This window comes from Zalophus californianus, chromosome 13 (assembly GCF_009762305.2).
Source record: "Zalophus californianus isolate mZalCal1 chromosome 13, mZalCal1.pri.v2, whole genome shotgun sequence".
Taxonomy (NCBI): domain Eukaryota; kingdom Metazoa; phylum Chordata; class Mammalia; order Carnivora; family Otariidae; genus Zalophus; species Zalophus californianus.
The window spans coordinates 54,556,556-54,579,485 of NC_045607.1; the positions used below are offsets into that span (position 1 = coordinate 54,556,556).

The 22,930-nt window shown below is 35.6% G+C and overlaps 1 protein-coding gene across 8 annotated transcripts in view; it reads left to right on the forward strand.

The window, feature by feature from the left end:
* The window catches only part of NFIB (nuclear factor I B), a 232,804-nt gene that overhangs the window by 165,825 nt on the left and 44,049 nt on the right, over positions 1-22,930 (forward strand). For all 8 annotated transcript variants that reach the window (XM_027615063.2, XM_027615065.2, XM_027615061.2 and 5 more), the window contains 2 exons: positions 1,277-1,397; positions 4,964-5,082. In XM_027615063.2, coding sequence (XP_027470864.1) covers positions 1,277-1,397; positions 4,964-5,082 — 240 coding nt within the window. The remainder of the gene's footprint in view (positions 1-1,276; positions 1,398-4,963; positions 5,083-22,930) is intronic.

Consider the following 22,930-nt stretch of genomic DNA (forward strand, 5'->3'; position numbering starts at 1 on the left):
GGGTAGGTGACTGGTATTCTCATTTTGTAGCTTGGGAAACTCAGGCACATAGCTCAGAAGCGGCAGAGAGAGTTCAAACTATAAATGGCTACCTCCCAAGACTCTACCCCTTCTAATACAACATGCTGCCTCACGAATCTATTCAAGATGTCCAGAAACAATTTTTTTAAATTTGAATAGATGTAAACCATTATACAAAAACCAAAACTTTTACATACAAGAATCTCAGTTCATACTATATCAGCAGAGTCAAAAAGATTTCTTGATTTACAAAATAATACTTTAAAGTATAAAACTCCATGAGTACATTTTATTTTTATTTTTTAATAAATTATTTATTTTTAATTTTTTTTCATGAATACATTATAAGTGATTGTTATAAAGTTGGGCATACAAACTTTTTTTTTTTAAATCATGACTATTGAGTAAAGCCACACTTAACTATTCATATATTGAACTTGAATATGTATTTGGGGAAAACAAAAACTTGGCTCTTACTTCACATCTGTCAACTTTACTTGTGTACCTGTCCTAATATAAGAATTCGTTATACCAAAAACTAATGATGATACATGGTGATTAACATAACAATAAAAAAATAAAAAAAAAGAATTCGTTATACCAAGTAATTATTCATATGATTTCTAATGTGTTTTACCATGTTAATATTCTAATTTCATTAACAGCGATTTGGTTTTTGAGAACCAACTTAGAGGGCACCTGGGTGGCTCAGTCGGTTAAGTATCTGCCTTCGGCTCAGGTCATGATCCCAGGGTCCTGGGATGGAGCCCTTCGTTGGGCTCCCTGCTTGGGGTGGGGGTGGGGGGGTCCTGCTTCTCCCTCTCCCCACCCCCCGCTCATGCTCTCTCTCTCAAATAAATAAAATCTTAAAAAAAAAAAAAGAACCAACTTAATACAAAGCACCTTGTTTGGTGCTGAGCAATAGGAAACATGTCGTTTCCTCTGACGCATCTATAGACTAGTGTGGTGACAGATGTAGTAAAAACTAATACAAAGGAGTGAGTGAAGAAGGTTGGAGAGTGGGAATAGGGGAAGCGGTAACCAGTGATTATAGTCTGAGTGCCTCAAGTTTCCAGACTTGAACACTGGCGTCCTGAGGAGGTCTCCAAGTCGTACCCTGGTGGACGGTTGGTATTAGAGTCTCAGGGTAAAGAGAGTTTGCCCAGAGGCGTGGAACATATCAGATTATTACATTGAAATAGAGATGACCAGTGTAAAAGTCATTCCTGATGTTTCTTTCTGTTTTATTCCTCAGCGCCCATAACCCAGGGAACTGGAGTCAACTTCCCAATTGGAGAAATCCCGAGCCAACCCTACTATCATGACATGAACTCGGGGGTCAATCTTCAGAGGTCACTGTCTTCTCCACCAAGCAGGTAACTGAAAGAGGAATTGCACTTGTTCTCCGTCTATAAGCAGCTGGGTAGAGAGGTAGATACGCAGATAGGTAGGCAGATAAAGCGATCGGGGAAACAAAGCCAAGAGTTCAAGAATTTTTGCTGATTCTACATAAATTTTTACTCTTACCTGGTTAAATTTATTTTATTTGAAAATTAAATGGAATTGTTCAAAACATTAAAAACATCTTTTGGGTGGGACAAGGGAATTATATTCCCTTCATATAAAATATGAATATGATTTTATTCTTTTCTATGAAATATTAGAATTCTACAAGTTCACTAAATCTTTTAGTGACTTAAAAGCAGTGTTGTCATGGCAGAGAGCCCTTGTCTATAGATTGATCCATCCTGGTAATTTCTACCCTAACATCACATCCAAGCTGGGTATAGTAAAACGTGCAAAATAAAATGTGTCATCTACTTAACCTTAAAAGTAAAGGTCTTATTCTAGGCCACACTTTGCTAATGTCCTCAGTGAGTCGGTATTTTTTTAATAATTTAGTTGATTCTTAGTCACCAATGAAAGCATTACCTGCTCTGAGATTTGGTTTGACCAGCCTTTGAGGGGGAGAGCTACAGTGAGGTTACTGTACTTTTTAGTTCCCTGTTAACATTCTCACTTTTCTCTCTTGACTTTCTGATTGTAACTTTGAATCCCACAGAAGTTTAAAAAGAGGTTTTCTATTTAAATGAGGGATAAATAGCTTGGAAAGTTGTTTGCGCAGGATTTAATAATGATATGTTCCACTGTCATTGGGTGCTAGAAGAGGACTGAGTTACTGAGAACTAAGATGAATAAATATTATAGCTTTATTGGGTTTTTTTTTAAGCTGGATCTTCAGTACATGAAGATCCATCTCATTTTCAGAGCATTACATATACCCATGATCAAAGGTAAGAGTGTACATGAATTGCAGAGCAAAACATTGCATTTTATAATATCCATTTTTTTAAGAATAAAAGAATATCTGGGTAATTATTTTCCTATCCTCTTCTCAATAATGAAAGTCAATTGCATTTGAATTAATTTTGGGGCTGTGCACTTTTTATGTTTATTAACTAAGTTCAATTTTATATCATTTATGGTCAAACTGTGTCTTCATATAGTCAAGTTACATAGCAAAGTAATTTGGTTTATTGTCACTCAGATTGTCTATGACATGGTTGGGTCTTAAAAATGCTTTAGTTTTTCTAAATTTGAAATATGAATAGTAGGTTCCTATTTGGTCTGATGGATCAGTATGTTGTCAACACAGATCTTTCTTCATAGTCATTTGGTTTCAGATGTTATGCCATTAGAAGGTTTCAAAAACATTTCTCTATTATTTCCTTATGAAAATCTTTTCTCTCTCAGTTTAAGTCTTCCGTACATATTTACTACTGATTCACAGCTGAGAGAATTAGATTAAAGGAGAGTTTAAAAAAACCATGCATTCTAACTTTGGATACCATAGGAATAAATTAAAGGACTATTATTTACTCCCATTGTGGTTTCTCATGGATAAAAACTGCTATCTTCTACATCATGTTAATACTCTGGGAGTTGTGAGTCAAATATTAATCACAAGTACCTCTGTGAATACGTACCCATGCTTCTAGGATTCCAGATGTATACAGGCTTCTAGGATTTGGAAACAGTGCGGCAAAAAGAACACGGTCTTGGAAGTCAGAAGTCCTTACTTTGTGGCAGACTGCTTCCACTAACATGCCCTGGGAATTCACTGAATTTCTCCGAATTTGTATCCCCACTTGTAAGAAAAGGGAGGACTGATTTACAGATAGGACTTAGGAAGTCAGTTCCAACTCTGAAATCCTATGACGTATTTATTATCACTGCACAAAATTAATTCAGAAGATATCTCTCTTTGATTTTTACCTGTAGAGATTTACATAAGGTTTTTCTTTTTTTTTTAATTTAAGGAAAAGAATCCATTTTCATAGTCATAATTGACTGTTTAATAGGGTATTGATGAGAATATATGTAGGAGTATATCATGCAAGATGGCCTATGCCATGACATAGCTTTTAATTTTTATTTATTTATTTATTTATTTTTGAGCACATGGATGGGAGGGTGGGCGGTTTGGGGAGGGAGAGAGAGAATCTTAAGCAGGCTATATGTCCAGCACAGAGCTCAACACAGAGCTTGATCCCACAACCTTGAGATCATGACCTGAGCCGAAATCAAGAGTCAGACACTTAACCAACTGAGCCACCCAGGTGCCCCCATGACATAGCTTTTTAATCTCTGCCCTAAATATTCACTTTTCTTAATAACTGGGTTGAGCCATGTTTTCTTTATTAAATTGTTTTATTTATCTGTTTGTTTGTTTGTTTATTTATTTATTGAGAGAATCTTAAGCAGGCTCCACACCCAGCATGGAGCCAAATGCAAGGCTCAGTCTCACGACCCTAAGATCATGGCCTGAGCCAAAATCAGAAGTCGGACTCAACCAACTGAGCCATCCAGGCGTCCCTAAATGTATTATTCTAAAAGTATACTGTTTTGGGGCGCCTGGATGGCTCGGTCATTAAGCATCTGCCTTTGGCTCAGGTCATGATCCCAGGGTCCTGGTATCAAGCCCTGCATCGGGCTCCCTGCTCGTCAGGAAGCCTGCTTCTCCCTCTCCCACTCCCCCTGCTTGTGTTCCCTCTCTCGCTGTGTCTCTCTCTGTCAAATAAATAAATAAAATCTTTAAAAAAAATAAAAGTATACTGTTTGTTTGAATTTGGCAATGACCTATTTTCTTGAGAATAAAAGATCATAACCTAATTTTTTAGAAAAAATATAAAGAAGAATATATGAAATAATTTAAAATCAATAAAGTCCTACAAAAATTTTTATATTATTAATTATATGGTTACTAATAATAATTACTACTTAATAAGTATCTTCTAAATGCCAGCCACTTAACTAAGAGCTTTACATTTAATCCTCTCAACCACTCCTCTTTGAACTAGGTTTTATTATTTCCATTTTACAAATGATTAAACTGAGTTTAGAAAGGTTAAGGAGCTTACTCTTAAGAAATAGTGAGTGGACTAGTCAAGATTTGCTACTAGGCTGGTTCCACTCCAAAGCTCATGTTCTACGGACTCCTTCGCCTTATGTTTGAATTAGTATGAAAGAATTACATTGGTATGGCAAGCGCTATGCTAATATATATTATTAGCATTGATAGTAATGATAAGAGTCGGGTGCAATCTTAATAATTTTAAAGTTAGTACACATATCACACCAAAAATTCACTTTTTACTACAGAAGTTTCTTTGGAAACACATTTCAAAAGGTAAATATAATAAGCACCCTATCGTTAGGCAGGTACAGGTATAAGTGTAATAAATGACATATACAACTAGAAGTGTTTGCTACTTCTTTTGAAGTCTGGAATACTCTCCATTATTTCAGAAATGATTCTGAGATGCTATTACTTGTGTTTTTGGAAATTTTCGTACTAAGAATCTTCTCAAATTATATACTTTCACCTGCTACACACCCCCTTAGACATCCCATTAATGCAACTGTTGTCATATTTTAACAGCAAAAGACCCAAAACTATATCCATAGATGAAAATATGGAACCAAGTCCTACAGGAGACTTCTATCCGTCTCCGAATTCACCAGCTGCTGGAAGCCGAACATGGCACGAAAGAGATCAAGGTAAGTGATGACCTGATTCCTCTGGGGACATCAGACTAAGATGTCAGCTTGTTTCAGAAGTTTCCTTTAGTCAAAATTTCATCGAGTCAATATGGGTGATATTTTCTTCCTAAAATGATTGCAGTAAAATTATTTTGAAGATACTGCATTAGTCACGTGTCATCAAAGTTATAAAAATCCCTTATTTCCCGTGTTGGGCTTTTTCTCCCAGACAGAATAATGTTTTAGAACCCCCAATCGTGCATGTGACCGATTATGGTTTGTCTGCATTTGTTGACCGGATTGCAGCCAAATTGCAGGGTCTGAGTCCATTAGATCAGTCTGCTACTCTGTATGGGGTGTTTCAGGGAGGAGCCACACTTCCAGCAGGTTGCAGGGGATAGTTACTGACTATTCCCATTTAAAGGAAGTCATAATTCCCTTTGGAAGTAGGTACAGCATAAACAATAAATTCAAGTGTAATATAACAAACTTCGTGTCTGAGTCAATCTGGTTGTTCCTTCTAGATGAAACTGTAGGGCAGCTTCGTGTGAAAAATATAACTTTATAGGTATTGTTTGGCTCTCTAAATTCAGACTTAGCTCTTTTTCATTCTTAAAGTCTTGTCGGGTCAAATATATTTCATCAGACATCCTCATGCCTTTTCGCCGCAACTAGCGAGAGATTAGTGAGCATGGAAATAAAAAGAATTAACTAACTGCAATGTCTTGTTGGTATGTATGTGTGCAAATACGATTTATATCAACAGCACAAAAAATAATTGAAAATTGTCTTTTAAGTCAAATTTTACAGTTTACTAAAAATGTAAAAAGAAAAATCTCTTTACCAGTGGTTTTTAGCCCATGACTCGAGTGTATGTTTCTGAGGCTGAGTAGCTGTATACTAGGTTATTTCAGGAAGCAAACAACTGAAGCATAGGCAGTTCAAGTCAAAATCAGTTCCTTATTCAGGACTTATTTGCTGTTGCACATTTGAAACAGGGCGCCTGGGTGCAGGGGGCATCGGGTGACTCAGTTGGTTAAGCAGCTGACTCCAGATCTCAGCTCAGGTCTTGATCTCAGGGTGGTGAGTTGAAGCCCCATGTTATGGGCTCCATGCTGGGTGTAGCACCTACTTAAAAATATATATATATATATTTCACTAGAAAAAAAAGTAGTGAAAAATCTTCATGGAGGCATTGGACTTTGAGTCAGGTGGGTCTCCTTTAGCCTGTTGAGGTTTTTAACTGGTAAAGAAGGGAGCAGAGTAGTCAGAGAGAAGACCATAGCCAAACGCTGTGTGAGTAAGATTCAGAATGATGTGTTGTACTGTGTGGCTGGACACTGTATAGAAGGAAGTAAGGAGAGGTGATGGGTCATTTTGCGGAAGAATCTGAAAATCAGCTGGAGAATTTTGGCTCTGAGATGGCCCCCCACCCCCGCACTCCCCCACCCCCCCACCCCCCAGGCCTTCCAAATCTATTCTTCAAACAGTACATAAAATGTCTATAAAACATAATAACGTGGTATTACTCTTTTGCTTAAATCTTTCAGTAACTTGCCACTCCTCTTAGGTGAAAATCAGAATCCTCTCATGAGGGGCACTCCCCTTTCCTTGCTGTTGTTTCTTGCACTTTAGCTTGCTGTTTTGTTCATATTTGGGAAGGCAAAACCCAAGACCTTCCTCTCAGACACGCCCTCTGGGATTCTCGTCTTCTAGCTCTTCATCTCGCAAATTTGGGGGCTTCTTTCAAGCCCCAGCCTACAATGATTAATTCCAATCTAAGTTCGGTCTTCCTATTTTCCTCTCCTGACCCCCAGTAGTGTTCCTTCATTGTTCTCATAATAAATAGTTACATACTTGTTTGTGGGATTCATTGTTTAAATCCATCTGCTCTGTGAGGGCAGGGACCTTATGGATTTGGGCTATTATGTAACCAGCACCCTGGTGCATAGTAGGGACACACAAGATATTTGTTAGATAAATGAAATATTGATAGGCAGAATATCAGTCTCATTAGTGAAAGCAAGAACTTTCACCAGACTTGCAGAAATAAGAATAAAAACCAAACCCTTGACCCTTTCTGTTTTACTGCTTGTTTAACTGGTATTGTCAGTTTGTTTTAAACAAAGCCATATTTTCCTCTTGAGAAAATTATTCTGGAAAAGATTCTAATGGTAATAATACATTGTGAATGTGTGGGAATGGGTGTGTTGTTGAGAAGTGTAGGTGTTCTTTATTATAGAGAGTGTCACTTTGTAAAAATTGATTCCTCTTTCAGCCTATTGAATAAAGGCAATCTGAAATCATATTATAAAACATTTTTGAAAAGTAGAAGGGAAACTGTCATTCTTTCTCTTTGTAAAATCGTTGTATTGTCTTGGTGATTTTGTCAAGATGACTAGAATTATTGGAGAAGTCTGTGAGGGCATATTTTATTAAGAGTAAGGAAGAATGATCCATTCTCAAGTGTGCTTAAAAAAAAACTCTGTCACTTTAATTCTGAAGACCCTGAAGACTTTGTAATGTGCACAATAAGCTATTGTGGGAAGAAGTCTTGAACTACAATAAAAAACATGAGGGCAGTACAGCACTATCTTTATAAATTTGCTAAGCCAGATGCAGTCCTTTTGTTCTTAGAAAATTGCTTTTTTTAAAATTTGCAAAATAAAATGCCCCATGGTTGTTCTTGTCCATCTTCAAATGTTCTTCAGACACATTTGGCTGTCACGAAGGGGGTATCCTAAAGGGCATATTGAGTACCACTCGATATTTGTAATGGATTTAGTACATGTCTTATACTTGTTTCTCCCACAAAGCCCTGCATTAATTGGTAACCAATAACTACTTATTGGTTAATTAAAATATGCTTGTGTTTATAATTGGCAGAGGTGTTCAAAATGTACCATTAATTATTTTCTGGGAATGCCTTATTCTGGTAGTGTTAACTTTGCATTAAAATCTACTCTTGCCATAGCCCTTAGCAGCACTGATTTTTAAAATAGAAGAATCAAAGATAGCAAAATTATGGACAATATATGGCATTCTACTTTCCCTCATAATCTGGAGCACCAACATAAGCCACTGAGATTTTTCTTCCAACTAGGCCAAAATAAAGGATATAAGATATCCAATTTAATATACTCACTTTGTTTTAAAAAGCATTTAGGCAAATTTTTAACGCAAAATCTAGGTTCATGTAATGACAAATATTTATGTACCTTTTAGTAGTTTAATGGAAAAAGTATCTTTATTTTAGGGTATTATAAACAGAATTAGTTATATTTGTATGTTCGTTTTTTTCCCCCACAACACAGAAAAGTTATGATGTCCTATAAAAGAATTATAATTTTTAGTTTTGCAGAATAGAGACATGAACATTTTAAGACTGAGCATTATGTAATAGTGTTAAACATTTGGTAGGAATCTATATAATTCACTTAACATTTCTCCTGATGTATAGTGAGGAAAATTAAATTTAACAGCATCTGGATTATGTAATACTCATATTTTTATTTGTGTTGTTTTACACATAGAGAAGGGAAGGAAAAAAGAAAACTGGCTACTAACAAAGGGCTATATAGCCACTGTTACATTCCTTTCTTAGATTTTAGAATATTTTTTCCTCTTTAATCTCTTCTATGAATTTCCTAGTCTTAAACTTTCTGACTGCTTCTACCTCTATTGAAAACTTTGGCTTTTTTGGATACGGTGTTCTACCATTTTCAATTTTAATGGTTAAATTAATAGAACCAGATGAGCTAATCAGTGTGCATGCTAACAACTTCCTTTATTCCAGTACCACAGAAAAAATACCATCTGAGACCTTGCGTACCTTAATTCTTTTCCCCCTGAGTCAATTCAGAGACTCAATTCCTAGTTGATGTATTTTTCTTGAAATCATTAGAGTGCTTCTTTGTAACTTCTGAAAAAAGAGGAAAAACAAGAGCTAGGTCTTGGTTTTTCCTCCAACTCCAGTTACTTTCATGGGACTAGATCTTGTTGTACGTTAATGCCTAAGAATTTAACAGACTGACAAATAGTATGCTTGGACATTTGAAACAATGCTTTATCAATATCAGTATCTTCCACTGCTGATTCATCTAAGCCTCATCTAAGACTCCTGAAACTCTATTTAGTAGACACTTATGATACAGTAAATACATTTGTAATATACAGCTGGGCTTTCTAAGTGGAAAATTTAACAGCTTCACAGTCTGATGAGTATTTAAACGACTTCTAATCTTAGTTTTATAAAATGTAAATTCAAAAAGACTTGTATGCAGTAAAATGTTATTAATTCCTACACATTTAGGATTTGGGGTAATTGGACTCAATTAACATTTATCAAATGCCTATTATTTGCCAGGAAGTTTTCTAGGCACTGGGCACATAAATATGAATAAATTAAATTTCCAGGCCTTGACCTGCTGAGCAGAAAAATAATTTTTTACTATTTATGAAAAAGGTTCTTCACAGAGAATAAATCATGTAAGCCAGATGAGGAGGGGATTGTCTCCATGCCTCAGAACTAGCTTACCTTTAAGCACTATGAGAAGTAAATCTTTACGCAAAAAGTCAGTGAATTGGTATGTTAGCACAAACTAGCACTACTTAGTGGATATTGGTATGTAATTACAATTTTAAGGGTAGTTTAAAAATGCATACTGGACTCTCAAGCAATATTTGAGTCATCATGTTCTGGTTGCTGTGAGTACTAGGAAATAACACTGACACTAATTTTAAAAAATTTTTAGAGTTCTGTCACATAAATAAGTCTCTTCAGTTAGTCTTCTGAAATTTTAATAGATTTCTGAGCCCTAGAGATTTCTTTCTAATAATTTTTCAAACGTTCTCGTTAGTAATATAGTTTTAGATGTTGTGCTGAATGTTAGTTTGCACTTTATAGAGTTCTAGGAGGATATAGTGTTAAATAGCCAATGAATTAAACCAAAAATCTCCAGGGAACAGGCTGGAGAATAATAATGCCAGCCCAGCATCATGAGTTCAACCAGGCATAGGAAATAGAGTGATAGAACCAGAATCAGAGACCAGCATTTCTTAGTGTGAATTTAAGGAATGTTAATAAGCACGCTAGATATAAGAACATTCAACTGGGTTTGGAAAATTCTATCTGAACAAAAATGTAAACTTTTTTCATTCATGATTGAATTTGTGGAATGTTTAATGTACTGCTGGGCGCCATCAATGTGACTATCCATGAGTGGATATTGACTGATTTGTGTTTAAGTTTGTGACTTCAGGACCTTTTTTTTTTTTTTTTTATTCAAGAATCTATAGGGAAGAAAGTTCTAGGTTCCAACTTTGGAAAACAGTGCTCTAGCCCAAACTATAGTGCGACAAATGACACAATCTCAAAATGTCTGTAGAAATATGGGAGCTGGGTGAATGAGCAGCTTTTACAAATAGTTGAATAACTACTATCTGGGAGTTATTAACATCAAATGAAGTCCTAGAAAATGGCAAGGCAAATGCTTAGTAATCTTCCTGGAAGAATTTTTAAGCCCCCTTTGGGAACCAGAGAGAACACCAACAATTCCTTACATTCTTAAGGTTTGTATCACAAGGATTAAATGTTAAATGTTCAAATATCAAATTTTGAGCCAGACAAAATCAGAGATACAAGTGATTTTGATGAATAAATGTGAAGAAATGGCTTGAATTTAATGTTGAAGCACAGTTTTTAAGGTTTGTGGGTTTTTTTGGTGTTGTTGTTTAGCCTATTATTGAAAATATCAAAAGTGAACAATTTACAGTTCCTGCCAAACTTTCCATGAACCTCTCCATGTATCATGATACCACTGGAGAGCAAACTCCAAGGATGTCTTTGACATGGTGTATTTCATTTTCTTTAGCTACATCACTGTAGTTGAAAAGTCACAACAGGAGCATCCTTCAAACAGAAAGGAAAACAATAAATTATTGGTGAAAGCTTTCATCAGAATTCCTCACATTGCCTGCTAATTAACAGAAGCTTTCATTCCTTTCATGCATTTTAACCAGGAAGAGCATTTTGGATGGGGCAAACCTGGGTCCATGTTAGAAGGACCAAGACTACTTAGGAGGGGAAAGTTACACTCCTATTTCTGTGCTCCGGAGACTTCATGACTTGAAAATGTAGCATTTTGCAGAAAAAACACAATGGATAATTAGTTTGAAAAAAATAACAGCTTGCTATTTAATGCTGGGTCTCTAGATTGATAGAACACAGCCTAAAATAGGAAAGTGGAAGACCCATAGGAGACAATGTACTTCAGTATAAAAGCATGCCACGCAAAGTTTCTTGGAGTGGTAAAAGATTTTATTTCAAACGCTTTTACACATTGATGTCATGTTTAAAATTTATTTTGAAGTAGGTTAGAAAGCCAGTTTCTTTTGAGTGACTACATGACAAATATCTCACACAGTAGGAGATTGATTTTTCAGAGATAGAACACAGATTATTAGAACATTTAGCAGGATGTGGTTCAGGTTCCTTATCTTATACAGCTAAGCAATCTGAGGATCAGTGAGGGGCTCTCTTGTCCAAAGTGTCCGGATAATGAATAGCAGAGCTGAGGTCTTCTTTTTCAAAGACTGATTTTTCTCCCCCCGTTATCCTGCAACCCATCTAGAGAAGATATAAACTTACCTATTTAGGGAGAAACGGAGAAATGGGAAAATTTGAATGCTGCTTAACATGTTCTGGTAGATGGACGATTTTTCCATGGAGTTTCATGAGTCTGTTAGATCTTGTGGAACTTAAAATGGGAGTGTAGAGGTGATTTTGTGAGTTTTCAGGGTTCTGGAAGATTTGTCAAAACAAAATTTTGAGATAGTAAAATGTATATCTGCTTTTTTAAAAAAAATCTCTTAATTTTAGTGTCATGATTAGAAGTTTTGAAACTAAAAAAAAATTGAAGCTATGAGTACTTGTGATAGATAATTGTGGAGAAGAGCTTTGGATTGAATGTTTAAGCATAATGTTTTAAAAGCTTTTTTGTTATGGAAAATGTTAAAGCAGAGAGCAAGCATCATAAAGTGAACTTGCATGTGCCCAGCTTTAAACTGTCATCAACATTTTGCCGATCTTATTGCATTTACTGTCTCTCAGTTTTTTGAAGTTTGCTTAAAAGTAAATCCCAGACATTATGTCATTTTACTTATAAATACTTCTAAGTGTTTCTTATAGAAAATGACTTTTATTTTTAACATAACCCCAAGACTATTATCAATGTAACAAACATGACAATAATTCCTTAATACTACCTAATATATATTCCATGTTCAAATTCCCCAGAATATCTCATAGGCTGTTTTGTCTCAGTGAGGATCCCAAATGGTCCATTTACCGTATTTGTATTTTCAGCCTTTTTTTTAACCTATAATAGTTATAGTAACTATTTTTCTTTATTAACTATTTTTATAGTAACTCCTTTTTGTATGTCATTTATTTGTTGAAGGAACCACAGAAATTCAAAATTTTTGTTCAATGAGTACATATAAATGAGGAAAACCAGATCCCCCTGCCATTTGTGGCTGTCATTTATTGAGCACTTACTACCCTTGAGGGCTGGGTCAAGACTTTGTATTTTGCTTTTCAACCCTATTAAAAAAAAAACATTTTATAGTTCATTAAACTAATCACTACAGTGATTAAGAAATTTGACATAAATCACACAGATGATAAGTAGCAGAGGTAGAACGGGAACACTTAGCTGTAGAACCATACTATACACACTGCCTTCCAAACAAGTCATTGTGATGTGATTTGCAAACTAGTTACAAAACCTCTATTATGTTTTTTCCCCCTAATGTATGAAACTTAAATACAGATAAATGCACAATAGTATCAGAAGGGTTCATGGACTCCAGGGATTCATGAGTGCAGTCCTTGGACTGGACTCACGTTAAGAATCTTATTTCCATTTCATACTGACCTGTTGTTAATAAACAGTCTTAAAGTCTTGAGGCGTCTGGCTGGCTCAGTTGATAAAGCATGTGACTCTTGATCTTGGGATCATGAGTTCAAGCCCCACATTGGGCCTACAGCTTACCTTAAAAAAAAAATAGAAATAGGATAAAGATAAATAAATAATCCTAAAGTCTAGAATATCATATATAAATATATGTGATATATAAATATATAAATGATATGTGATACATATAAATATATGTGATATATAATATATATAAATATGTGATATATGAAAAATATATAATATATAAGTACATATAATAGTTCTGTTTCAATTTTTTGCCTTATGCTTAGAGCACTATAATGGTGACCAGGAAACTCCAGGTACTAGTGTGGCCTTAAACAAACACACTTAATTTCAGTAAATTTTGAATTTTCTCATCTGTAAAATAGCAGAGTTGAATACTAAGGTCCCTTCGTGTCCAAAATTCTAGATTTTAAATTAACTGAATCAAAGAGTTTTTAGGTCTTTAGCTACTTGAGTCTTTAAGCTTTCATTAACATGGCTCTTTTTGAAAATTCAGAAAGTTTTCCGATTCCTAATTTTTTTTTAAATGTTTATTTTCAGTACTCTCTTTGGATAACACAGTAATTGGGCTGTTTATGTCCTTGGAGGCACCATATGTTTTGCCTTATAGCTGAGGAATGTGCAGCTCTTCAAAATACATGTCCTGTCCTGCGCCATCGTGGTACAACAAATGATTGATAGAGATTGAGTTATTATAACAGAACCTTGTTATGGGATCAGTGTCTCCTACTTTGAAAATAAATGACTCAGCCAGACGGCAACATTTATTTTCTCTAAATGACTAGGGATGTAGCAATAGGAGACCATTATCCTGTGACAATATTCTGTTTCATTGACATTATCTCACAAATGTAATTGGTCCATTACTAAATAGAGGTTTTGTTACTGATCAATTTCACGTGATTTCTAAAACCATTAGGATAATAAATATGCCATCATAGTAATTTCATTGACAGAATGTTCTTTTTTTCTTCATTTACATTTGTTAGAGGAAAAATATAGATTTAGGTTGAACTTAAACACTACAATTTATACCAGTTTTGACTACTTTTCCATTAAGAGAAATAGAATATTGTGCCGAGTAATCATATTTGCATTGAGCTGCTGAACTAACAACCTTAACATTTTCGTGATTTTTTTCTCTACCACACTAAACCACATCAAATCATAATTGTTCCTAAGCAATTAGTTTACTACCTCAGTGTAATGATTTTATTTGAAATAAGTTCCAGATCATTTCTAGGACTTTCCTGTAAATCCACTAAAGTAACACATCAGTTAAGTCAACCCTAACCATTACCAGCATGGATAATAACAGCATTAGTAACAACAGAAACCTTGAGATGTCTTGTAACATAAATGTTTCTAAATGCATGGCTTTTCCCCAAATGTTCTCCTCTAAAATCTCATCTGTAATCTTGTTAAATTAGAATTCTTCCAGTATCTTTCTGACTTTTACAGTTAAGGTTACGGTATTGATTTTATTTTATAGTCCATGGCTCTCAGATGCTTAACACTAATAAGCCTCTATAGCCAAGAGGTTTTCCCCAGAGGCATGGTGAATAGCAGCTATTTACCTATGGCAATACCTAATAAGGGACTAAAATATACTCCAAATCCTGCATAATTGTGTGGTGTTTTTGCTCCTTTCAAATGAGGTTTTCTTACATTAGTCAAGACACTTCGTCATTGTCTGTCTGTTAAAATGAAATTGCTTAATGGACAAAAGCATTTTGAAGTATTTTTTAAAAAGCAGTTTTGATTTAGTCAGTATTTATTCTTTTAGCACTGTTCTTCATTATTCAAAGGGTTTTTTTTTTTCTTCTTTTTTTAATGTCTCAGGAAGGTGTTTGTGAGCTTCAAAGGGGTTTGAGCTTTAACTTTGTATTGGTTGTAGGTGTAGCCTGGAGACTTTTTTTTTTTTAATAGAGATGTGATATAGACGTGTAGTAACGCGCAACTTACTCCGCTTGGATTGAAATATACAATAGAGAGAGCCTTAAACTATCACAAATGTTTTAAATTGCTGAAGAATACAGTCATATGCACAAGTGTAGTTAAGATTAAATAACTCAATGATTAAAGTAAGAATTTTCATTTATTTAACATGAAAGCTACCATATTTTCTCCTTTAAAAAAAGAATTGATTTCATTTAAAAAAAAAAGATTGAAAAATTTAATTGAAGATGCTATCTTATCTCCTCTTAACGTAGCTTGCCGTTTTTCAGAGTTATTTTAGAGTGTGATAAATGTAAATATCTATATATGGAGATACTTTCCTAACATGGCAGCTAATTATTTTTTTGAATCATCTGGCATCATGATGAAACTACTGTAGTGGGATTAAGTCCATATGTCTTGTCATAACATTCAGAGCTTTTTGTTAACTTGGAGTGTGTGGGAAGGACTTATTCACATTTGCCACACAATCATAAAATTTTACATCTAGAAGAGTCTTTAGAAACAGATATTCAGATATTCTCTATTCTTCACTTGTATTCTCAAAAATAACACTGTTTTGCCTTTAGCCAACTAAATAGCAAATGTTACATTTAAGCATTTCATTGTATATTTTTGCAATATCCATTACCTAAGACCAATAAGGCATTTCCTTACTTTAAGAAGGAAATAACTAAGAGGCGCCTGGGTGGCTCAGTCGGTTAAGTGTCTGCCTTCGGCTCAGGTCATGATCCCAGGGTGCTGGGATCGAGCCCCATTTTGGGCTCCCCGCTCAGCAAGAAGTCTGATTCTCCTCTCTCTCTGCCCCTCTCCCCGCTTGTGCTCTTTCTCTCTCTCTCAAATAAATAAATAAAAATCTTAAAAAAAAAATAGAAGAGGAAGGAAATAACAAGTAACATAACACGATCCAACACTGTCCCCCCATTTATAATACTCTGTGGAGCACAGGTAGTATTGCCCCCAAATATATATTTTACCTTTTTTTTTTTAATTGTAACAGTAAAATTACTTATGGGAGTTTTGGAAAAACAAACTGTCAAATATACAAAGAAAATAAAAATCACCTATGATCCTACTACATAGATTTTTATAATATAACGGCATTTTACCATGTCATTGAATTTCCGCTTTATGATGGCTGCATAATATGCCACCCTTTGCCTAAACTACACACTTTTAAATGTCTACTTTGCTTATGGATGTGTAAGTAGTTGGCAAGGTTTTATATACTAAAGACACAGTCATCATCACCACATGGGGATCCTTGTGCTTAAGCCTGAGTATTGTGTTCCTGTCTAGTTCTACTCCCTGTCCCCAAACTTAGCATACTGCCTGCACCATGTCACCAAGCAGACAGTCAATGAAATTATGTTAAAGGAATAAATACATGCCTACTGTAGAATTACTGAGTTAAACATTGTCCATTTGTAAGGCTATTGACAAATTATTGGTACAGAATCTAGGAGGGTCTCATGAATTTGCATTCCCACTAGCGGTGCCTGGGTGGTTTAACTCCACTGTCATATCCATAATATTTAAATGTAGCACAGGGCTCTAGAAGAAGTATCTATCTATCTATCATCTATCTATCTATCTATCTATCTATCTATCTATCTATCTATCTATCTATCTATTTTTAAGGAGGCTCCACGCCCAGTGTGGAGCCCAATGCAGGGCTTGAACTCATGACCCTGAGATCAAGACCCGAGCTGAGATGAAGAGTCAAGATGTTTAACCGACTGAGCCACCCAAATTCCCCTCTATAAGCAATTTTTAAACATCTCTGCTGAAATAAAGAACAGTGTCTCCATGGCTTTTTGACTCTACCCAAGCACCTCTTTTTTGTCATTTATATTTCATTGAAACCATTGTGCATCACATCACATTCTCCTCCCATGAGCCAGGATAACTCTTTTTTATCGTGGGAAAAAAAAAATGGGGACATGGAGATGGTACCTCCCACGGGGATGGTATAAAGCTTTCAAGGTAAAGGTATAGCCCACAGGCTCTGTGTCCTTTCTTCCGCTCCAGGACACATCCCCTCAAGCCACGTCCCAGCTGGCTCTCCTTTATCTGTAGGTAGAACTTGTTAAGGCAAGGATCTCCTTGGTTCTCCACAGGGAAACAAGAGAAATAAGTACTTCAGGGCTTTGGGCTGGAATCTCCTAGGCTTGATAATTGCAGTATTTTACATAATGTTTATAGGATTATAAATAACCTCTGAACTTCCCTCTCCTCTTCCTGATTTTACCCCCAGGCAAAAACAGAGGAAGAGAATCCTTGGTCTCTGGGAGCATTCAGTTGGCAGATCCCTGTTCCTTGCCTTCTCCTTGTCCTCTGGGCACAGGGCCCAAGCTGTTTCCTTCTCTCAGGACTGACTCGGGATTTATGGTCTGATGTGAAAGTATCAGATTTCCAGCTCCTGAACTGGTCCCACACCCTAGATGTGGTAGCCTCTCATTTATTACAAACAGCGTTATTATTTTATGCAACTAGCTTGTTCCTTTCTCCTGTTGTCTTCTAGCTGCCACCCCAGCATTTTAATGGACAGCAGAGATTCCCATTTAGCTGAAGTTCGGTTTTCACCCCCAGTGTTTTGTGTTGCTTGACAGAGTTTCAGCGGAGTGGTGGGATGTGTTGACCACCTTTGCCTCATCCAGCAGTGGATTTGGTCTCCCTCTCTGAGGAGATTTCCTGTGTCCTGAGTTTTAGTAAATTTCTAAAACTCTAGAAAAAAAATCTATGAAAAAAGTCTGTTAAAAAAAAAAAAAGGAAGCCTAGAAAGCTATGAGAGGTCTTACCTGGGTAAGACTTGTCAATATAACATAATCTTGTCAAATCTTAGTCATGGGACTATCGAAACTGTTACCACATATGCACTTCTTTGGTCTCTGTCCTGCTCATCACAAAAGGTCAAGGGTAACAGAAGCTTCCCTGTTGCTGTTTTCATTGCACCTTGAGTTTTCTTCTGCAAAAAAAAAAAAAAAAAGAATCCTGTAACATCTGCTCAGCAGCTTGATAATGTAAAAAATAAAGAAGGCATTTTTAACAATGATGATGGCTTTTTAAACACTTCATAATAAAACATACCTTAACCTTAAATATTGGAAACCAAGAGAAGCCAGCAAATGATAACTTGTACCTTGAGGATTCATTTGGACTTGTATACAAGCATGGTGTATAAATAAGAAAGACAATTTATGAATATGGAAAGGATTGGACAGTTAAAATATTTTGAGAGAATTTGCTTCTTTGTTAGCTAGATAGACATATGTTTTTCTAAATTATAGGAATGGCACAGTTAATATATTTTAATTTAGTGTTATACCGTGCTGAAATTAATAGCTTCCAGAAATTCAAGAACTCTTGTGTGTTCTTACATAATTGATTCAAAATAAAATAGTTGTAAACCATAAGTGTCATTGTAGGGAAGAAGAGTAGACATTTTTTTTTTTAAAGAAAATTATGTGTTTTCTATGTAGGTGATAGAAGTTTGATTTGTAACCTCAATCTACTCAAGCATATTGAAAAAGCTAACATATTGCTCTACTCTATGTGAAAAAGGAGCAGGTGACCCAGACAGGCAGGTGTTAAGGTGGCTGTTTGAGCTTGCCCTAGATCACTAGCCGACTTTAGTGAAGTTCTACTAACAGGTGGCTAACTGATTGGAGTGCCATGTGACATTTATCCCGGGAGCGACTTGGATGACAGGCTGCTACAGACTGAGGAAGGGGTCTTTGCTTTGATGAAGAAATTGCCAAAACTCATGTCTCATTAGTGTTTCCTAAGGTTCTTTGGAAGTGAACAACAGTTTAATTAAGGGCTGACGTAAACACGTTTCTGCACACTTTCCCTGCAGCATTTTATCACATTAGAATTGATCAAAATTGTTGCCTTGGGCTGACTTGAACAGATATACATCTGGAGCGCCATTTGTGCAAGCTGCTGATGAGTCGAGTGCATACGCTGTGTTTCACAGCAACGTTCTTCCTTTGTAGATGAAATTACCTTGTTGGGAGATGAGTTGATCTAACTCTTTATTTGCTCAAGGCTTTATCTCTTTGAAGTGATGCTGTGAAATGAATGACACATCAGGGCTTAGGATGTATGTATGTCCCAGTGCCAAAAAAATTATACTATGGCTAGTAAAAATTATGGGATGACTTGATTTTGCAAAATACTTGTTTAAAGCTATGCTTGGATCTAAATGAACCAACTTATATAAGTTGAACTTTTTCCTACATAGTAATCTTTTATTATGTATTTAACTTCACAATTGGTGACTAAAGTCATAGCTAATTGTCCAATTATAAATCTAAACATGGGTATGGACAATGAAGAAGAGCACCATCAGTGTGAACCTTCCTTTGTTTTTTTAAACTAGCCTCGCTGACTTCTGTCATGAAGAAGAATCTTCTCTACAATCCAATGTCACGATTGCAATTAATGAAGTTTTGTATTTGTGTTTGTAATATCTGTCCTCTCTGCTGAGCTGTAAGCATCACCAAGTCAGGGAGCAGGTGGTCTTATTTAACATCTTGAACTTGAGGTTTTGCCGTAGCTTCTCACACTTACTAGAAACTTAGTGACTGATTTTGTTTTCACTTTTTGCTTTACATTCAGTTACTTCTCATCTGGGGGTCTCTGTTCATGCAACCACGCATTTTATGATATACTGACTGGTTATTTTATTCATCTTATATCCCAGTTATCGGTTCACCATCTAGCTGCTTTCACATGCAAGAGATTCTGAGATAAACTGCCTAGACAGCATCTGTTCTACCTCTTCTACTGTGTTTCGATGCAAGATTTTTAAAAATTCTCTTCCTGAGCATGTTCTTCCAGCCTCCATATGTCTTTGCATCTTTAATAAAATTATCTTCTGTAGGAGATAAGCCATCAGTCAGCTCAAACACACACACACACACACACACACACACACACACATACACACTCACTCACTCACTTACTCTATGGATAGAACAAGTACAAAATAATAATTAAAAAAAAATCCGTCAGATAATATCAGACACAAACACAAGATCATTAAGGAAATCTAGACCTCCACAGTCCCAGGAGGGAATGCTTAAAGAGAAAATAAATCAAGTTGGTTCAGTGGATAAAATACTGTTCCATAGCTGGAATAAGAGGGTAGAAAGACATCATTTTCTAGCCCAAGGGAATGTCATCTGCAAAGAAAGAGTTAGAAGCACATTCCTCCTGGTTCCCTCCTCCTCCAAGAGGCCATAAGTAAATGAATTTAGCTAAAGCTTCAATAAAATGGAACGATAAGGAAAAGAAAATTGTGATACCATCACAGATCTTAATGTGAGGAAGATATTGTCTGAAAGAGAGGATTTCCTTCCTCCTTCTCCTTCCTTCCTCCTGGGAGGAGACTAGACAGGAAATTTTTGATTTAACCAGGTACAAGCGAAAAGCATTGAGTGGAAGCTACAAGAAACAGAAAAAAAATAGAGAGCTTTTGGAAAGCATTTCCCTCCTGAGATCAATTCATTTATAAATTGTTACTTTCCAAATCAAATTTAAATGTCTTTGTCTGATGGCAAGCCCTCACTGACTTTGCTTCTTTCTCATGGACCCCCAGCTACTCCTGCCTCCTTCCCACCCCTAGAAACACGGGCTAATCTTTTCTTATCATCTTGCTTCTCTCGCCAACTTCTTTATTTCATGTATTATTCAACATGTGCATTATTATGTTTGTATTATTATTCAACTTGTTATATATTTATATATTATTCAGCTTTATTATTATTCAACTTATTTTCAACTTAATCTTTTTATGTATTATTCTTCCGGCTTGAGGGACAATACACTGTGAAAAGCATGACATTTGTTTTTTTCCACAGAAAGGTCACTTAAAACCATCTCTCCTATATATTCATTCCTCAAACATTTTTTTTTTTATTTCTGTAGCATAGAAGTGCATTAAAAATAGAAACAGTATCATTTTTCAGTTTGGCATGAGGTCTACTAGACTGCAGACATTCAAAATAAAATTAAAATCAAAACAATACGAGTTTGATTCATGATTAAAATGTAATAGCCAGAAACTCTACCCTTCCTCCTCCTAGATAATTGACATTTTATTTTTATTCTTTCTCCGTTGCAGTGAGTTTTTTTGTTCCTGTGACCATGGTGGGGAGGGGGTCACTTTGTGTCCCCTGCACACTTAGCATATGCCTTGCACAGGCTGGGTACCAGTATATCTTCACTGGCTGTTGGGCTCAAAAATAATTTCATCTAGTGGGAAGACAATGGCGGTCAAGTCCACTTTCTGCACTATCATTCTTTATCTGTTCCTAAAGAAGTAGTTTCAGTATGGAGGGTGGATTCTTATTTTTACTGTTATAAGTTCACTTGACTGTTTGAGAAGACAATTTGTGGTCCCTTTTACAACTTGAAGAGTGAATTTTAATTTGTTTCTGCTGTGTTGGCCTCATGTAATTCCTTTGTGTGTTCTGAACAACGAAGGTACCATTATTATTTGGTGCATGCCTAACGAGAACCCAAATAATAAATGGACCTGTAATAATTACCCAGGAAAGCCAAGTGCATTATTTTGAGTAAGAAAATGCAAAGGCTTCATTTCTCAAAAATGATGTCATCACCCATTTTCTTGAACTTCTGGACAAACACCCTTGATTTATGTGCTCTTTGCAGAAAGTGACTCAGGTGAATCCCTCTACGTTTAATGAAAATTTGGAAGCAGTTACAATATTTGCAATAGCCTTGATGGAACATCCCCAGAAATGACAGAACTAGAATACCATTATTCTGCTTCCCAAGCTCTGGTCATATTTCATTGTTTTTCAGTCATGTACAGTAAATGCTCTATTACTCATACAGGGAGTCTTTTTTATTTGACAGACAGAGAAAGAGAGCATGCAAGTGGGGGGAGGGGCAGAGGGCGAAGATCCCCAAGCAGACTCCCCACTGAGCATGGAGCCCAACGAAGGGACTTGATCTCATGACCCTGAGATCATGACCTTACCTGAAACCAAGGGTTGGACACTTAACTAGCTGAGCCACCCAGGCGCCCCTCTATATGGAGTCTTCAGAAACTGATTACACTGGTTAATTTTATTTTGAGATCTGTATTTAAGCACAGGTAGAGCATAAGAGTGTCAATAGATTTATTTTTCTTATAGTTAATTTTAAGTTAAAAATTTGGAATAGAAACATTACTTTATCTGCAAAGTGAGGGATGGAATAAAGGTTCTTTCCACTCCTAAAGACGTAGATGTCTATGATTAGCTTCTAGCAGGCCAAAACCTATATTTGTAGTATTACCTTTTAAAATCACATAGCTCTTAAGTGAAATTAAGTATTATTTTGACATTTTGAAGGTATCTTAGCTGAAATGAACTTTTTTGGTCTGTTTTTAAATGGTCTCAACATTTTTTCTCCTTTTTTGTAGCAGCATTAATTGCTGTGGTTTCGTTAGCAATTTCCTTTCTTCATTTTTTCTTTTCGAGAAAGATACAAGGAAATCGTTCACCAATGCATCAAAGTTCTGATAGGTTAGTGACAGCCAGCTAGTCAGAAATTATAGCTACAAATACACTTGTCATTTTCTGTAGACTGTGATGTCTACTGTTTTAACAGTAGCATATCCATTCTTTAAGTGCCAATGTGCTGAAAACACATATTTAATTTTATTGGATGCTTTTACCAGAGCTTATGTAATTTTTCAAATGGTAAATCATAATGATAACTAGTTTCTTATATTAATAGCACCATAAAATTTTTTTTTAAAAAACAGCACGTGAGGTCTTTTTCTCTTGTTAAAAAATTAAAAATGAATATTATATATATATATGCATGTATATCTAATATGATGAAGTTTTAGGTTTTTAAAAAATAACTTCTTTTTTTTAGAGCTA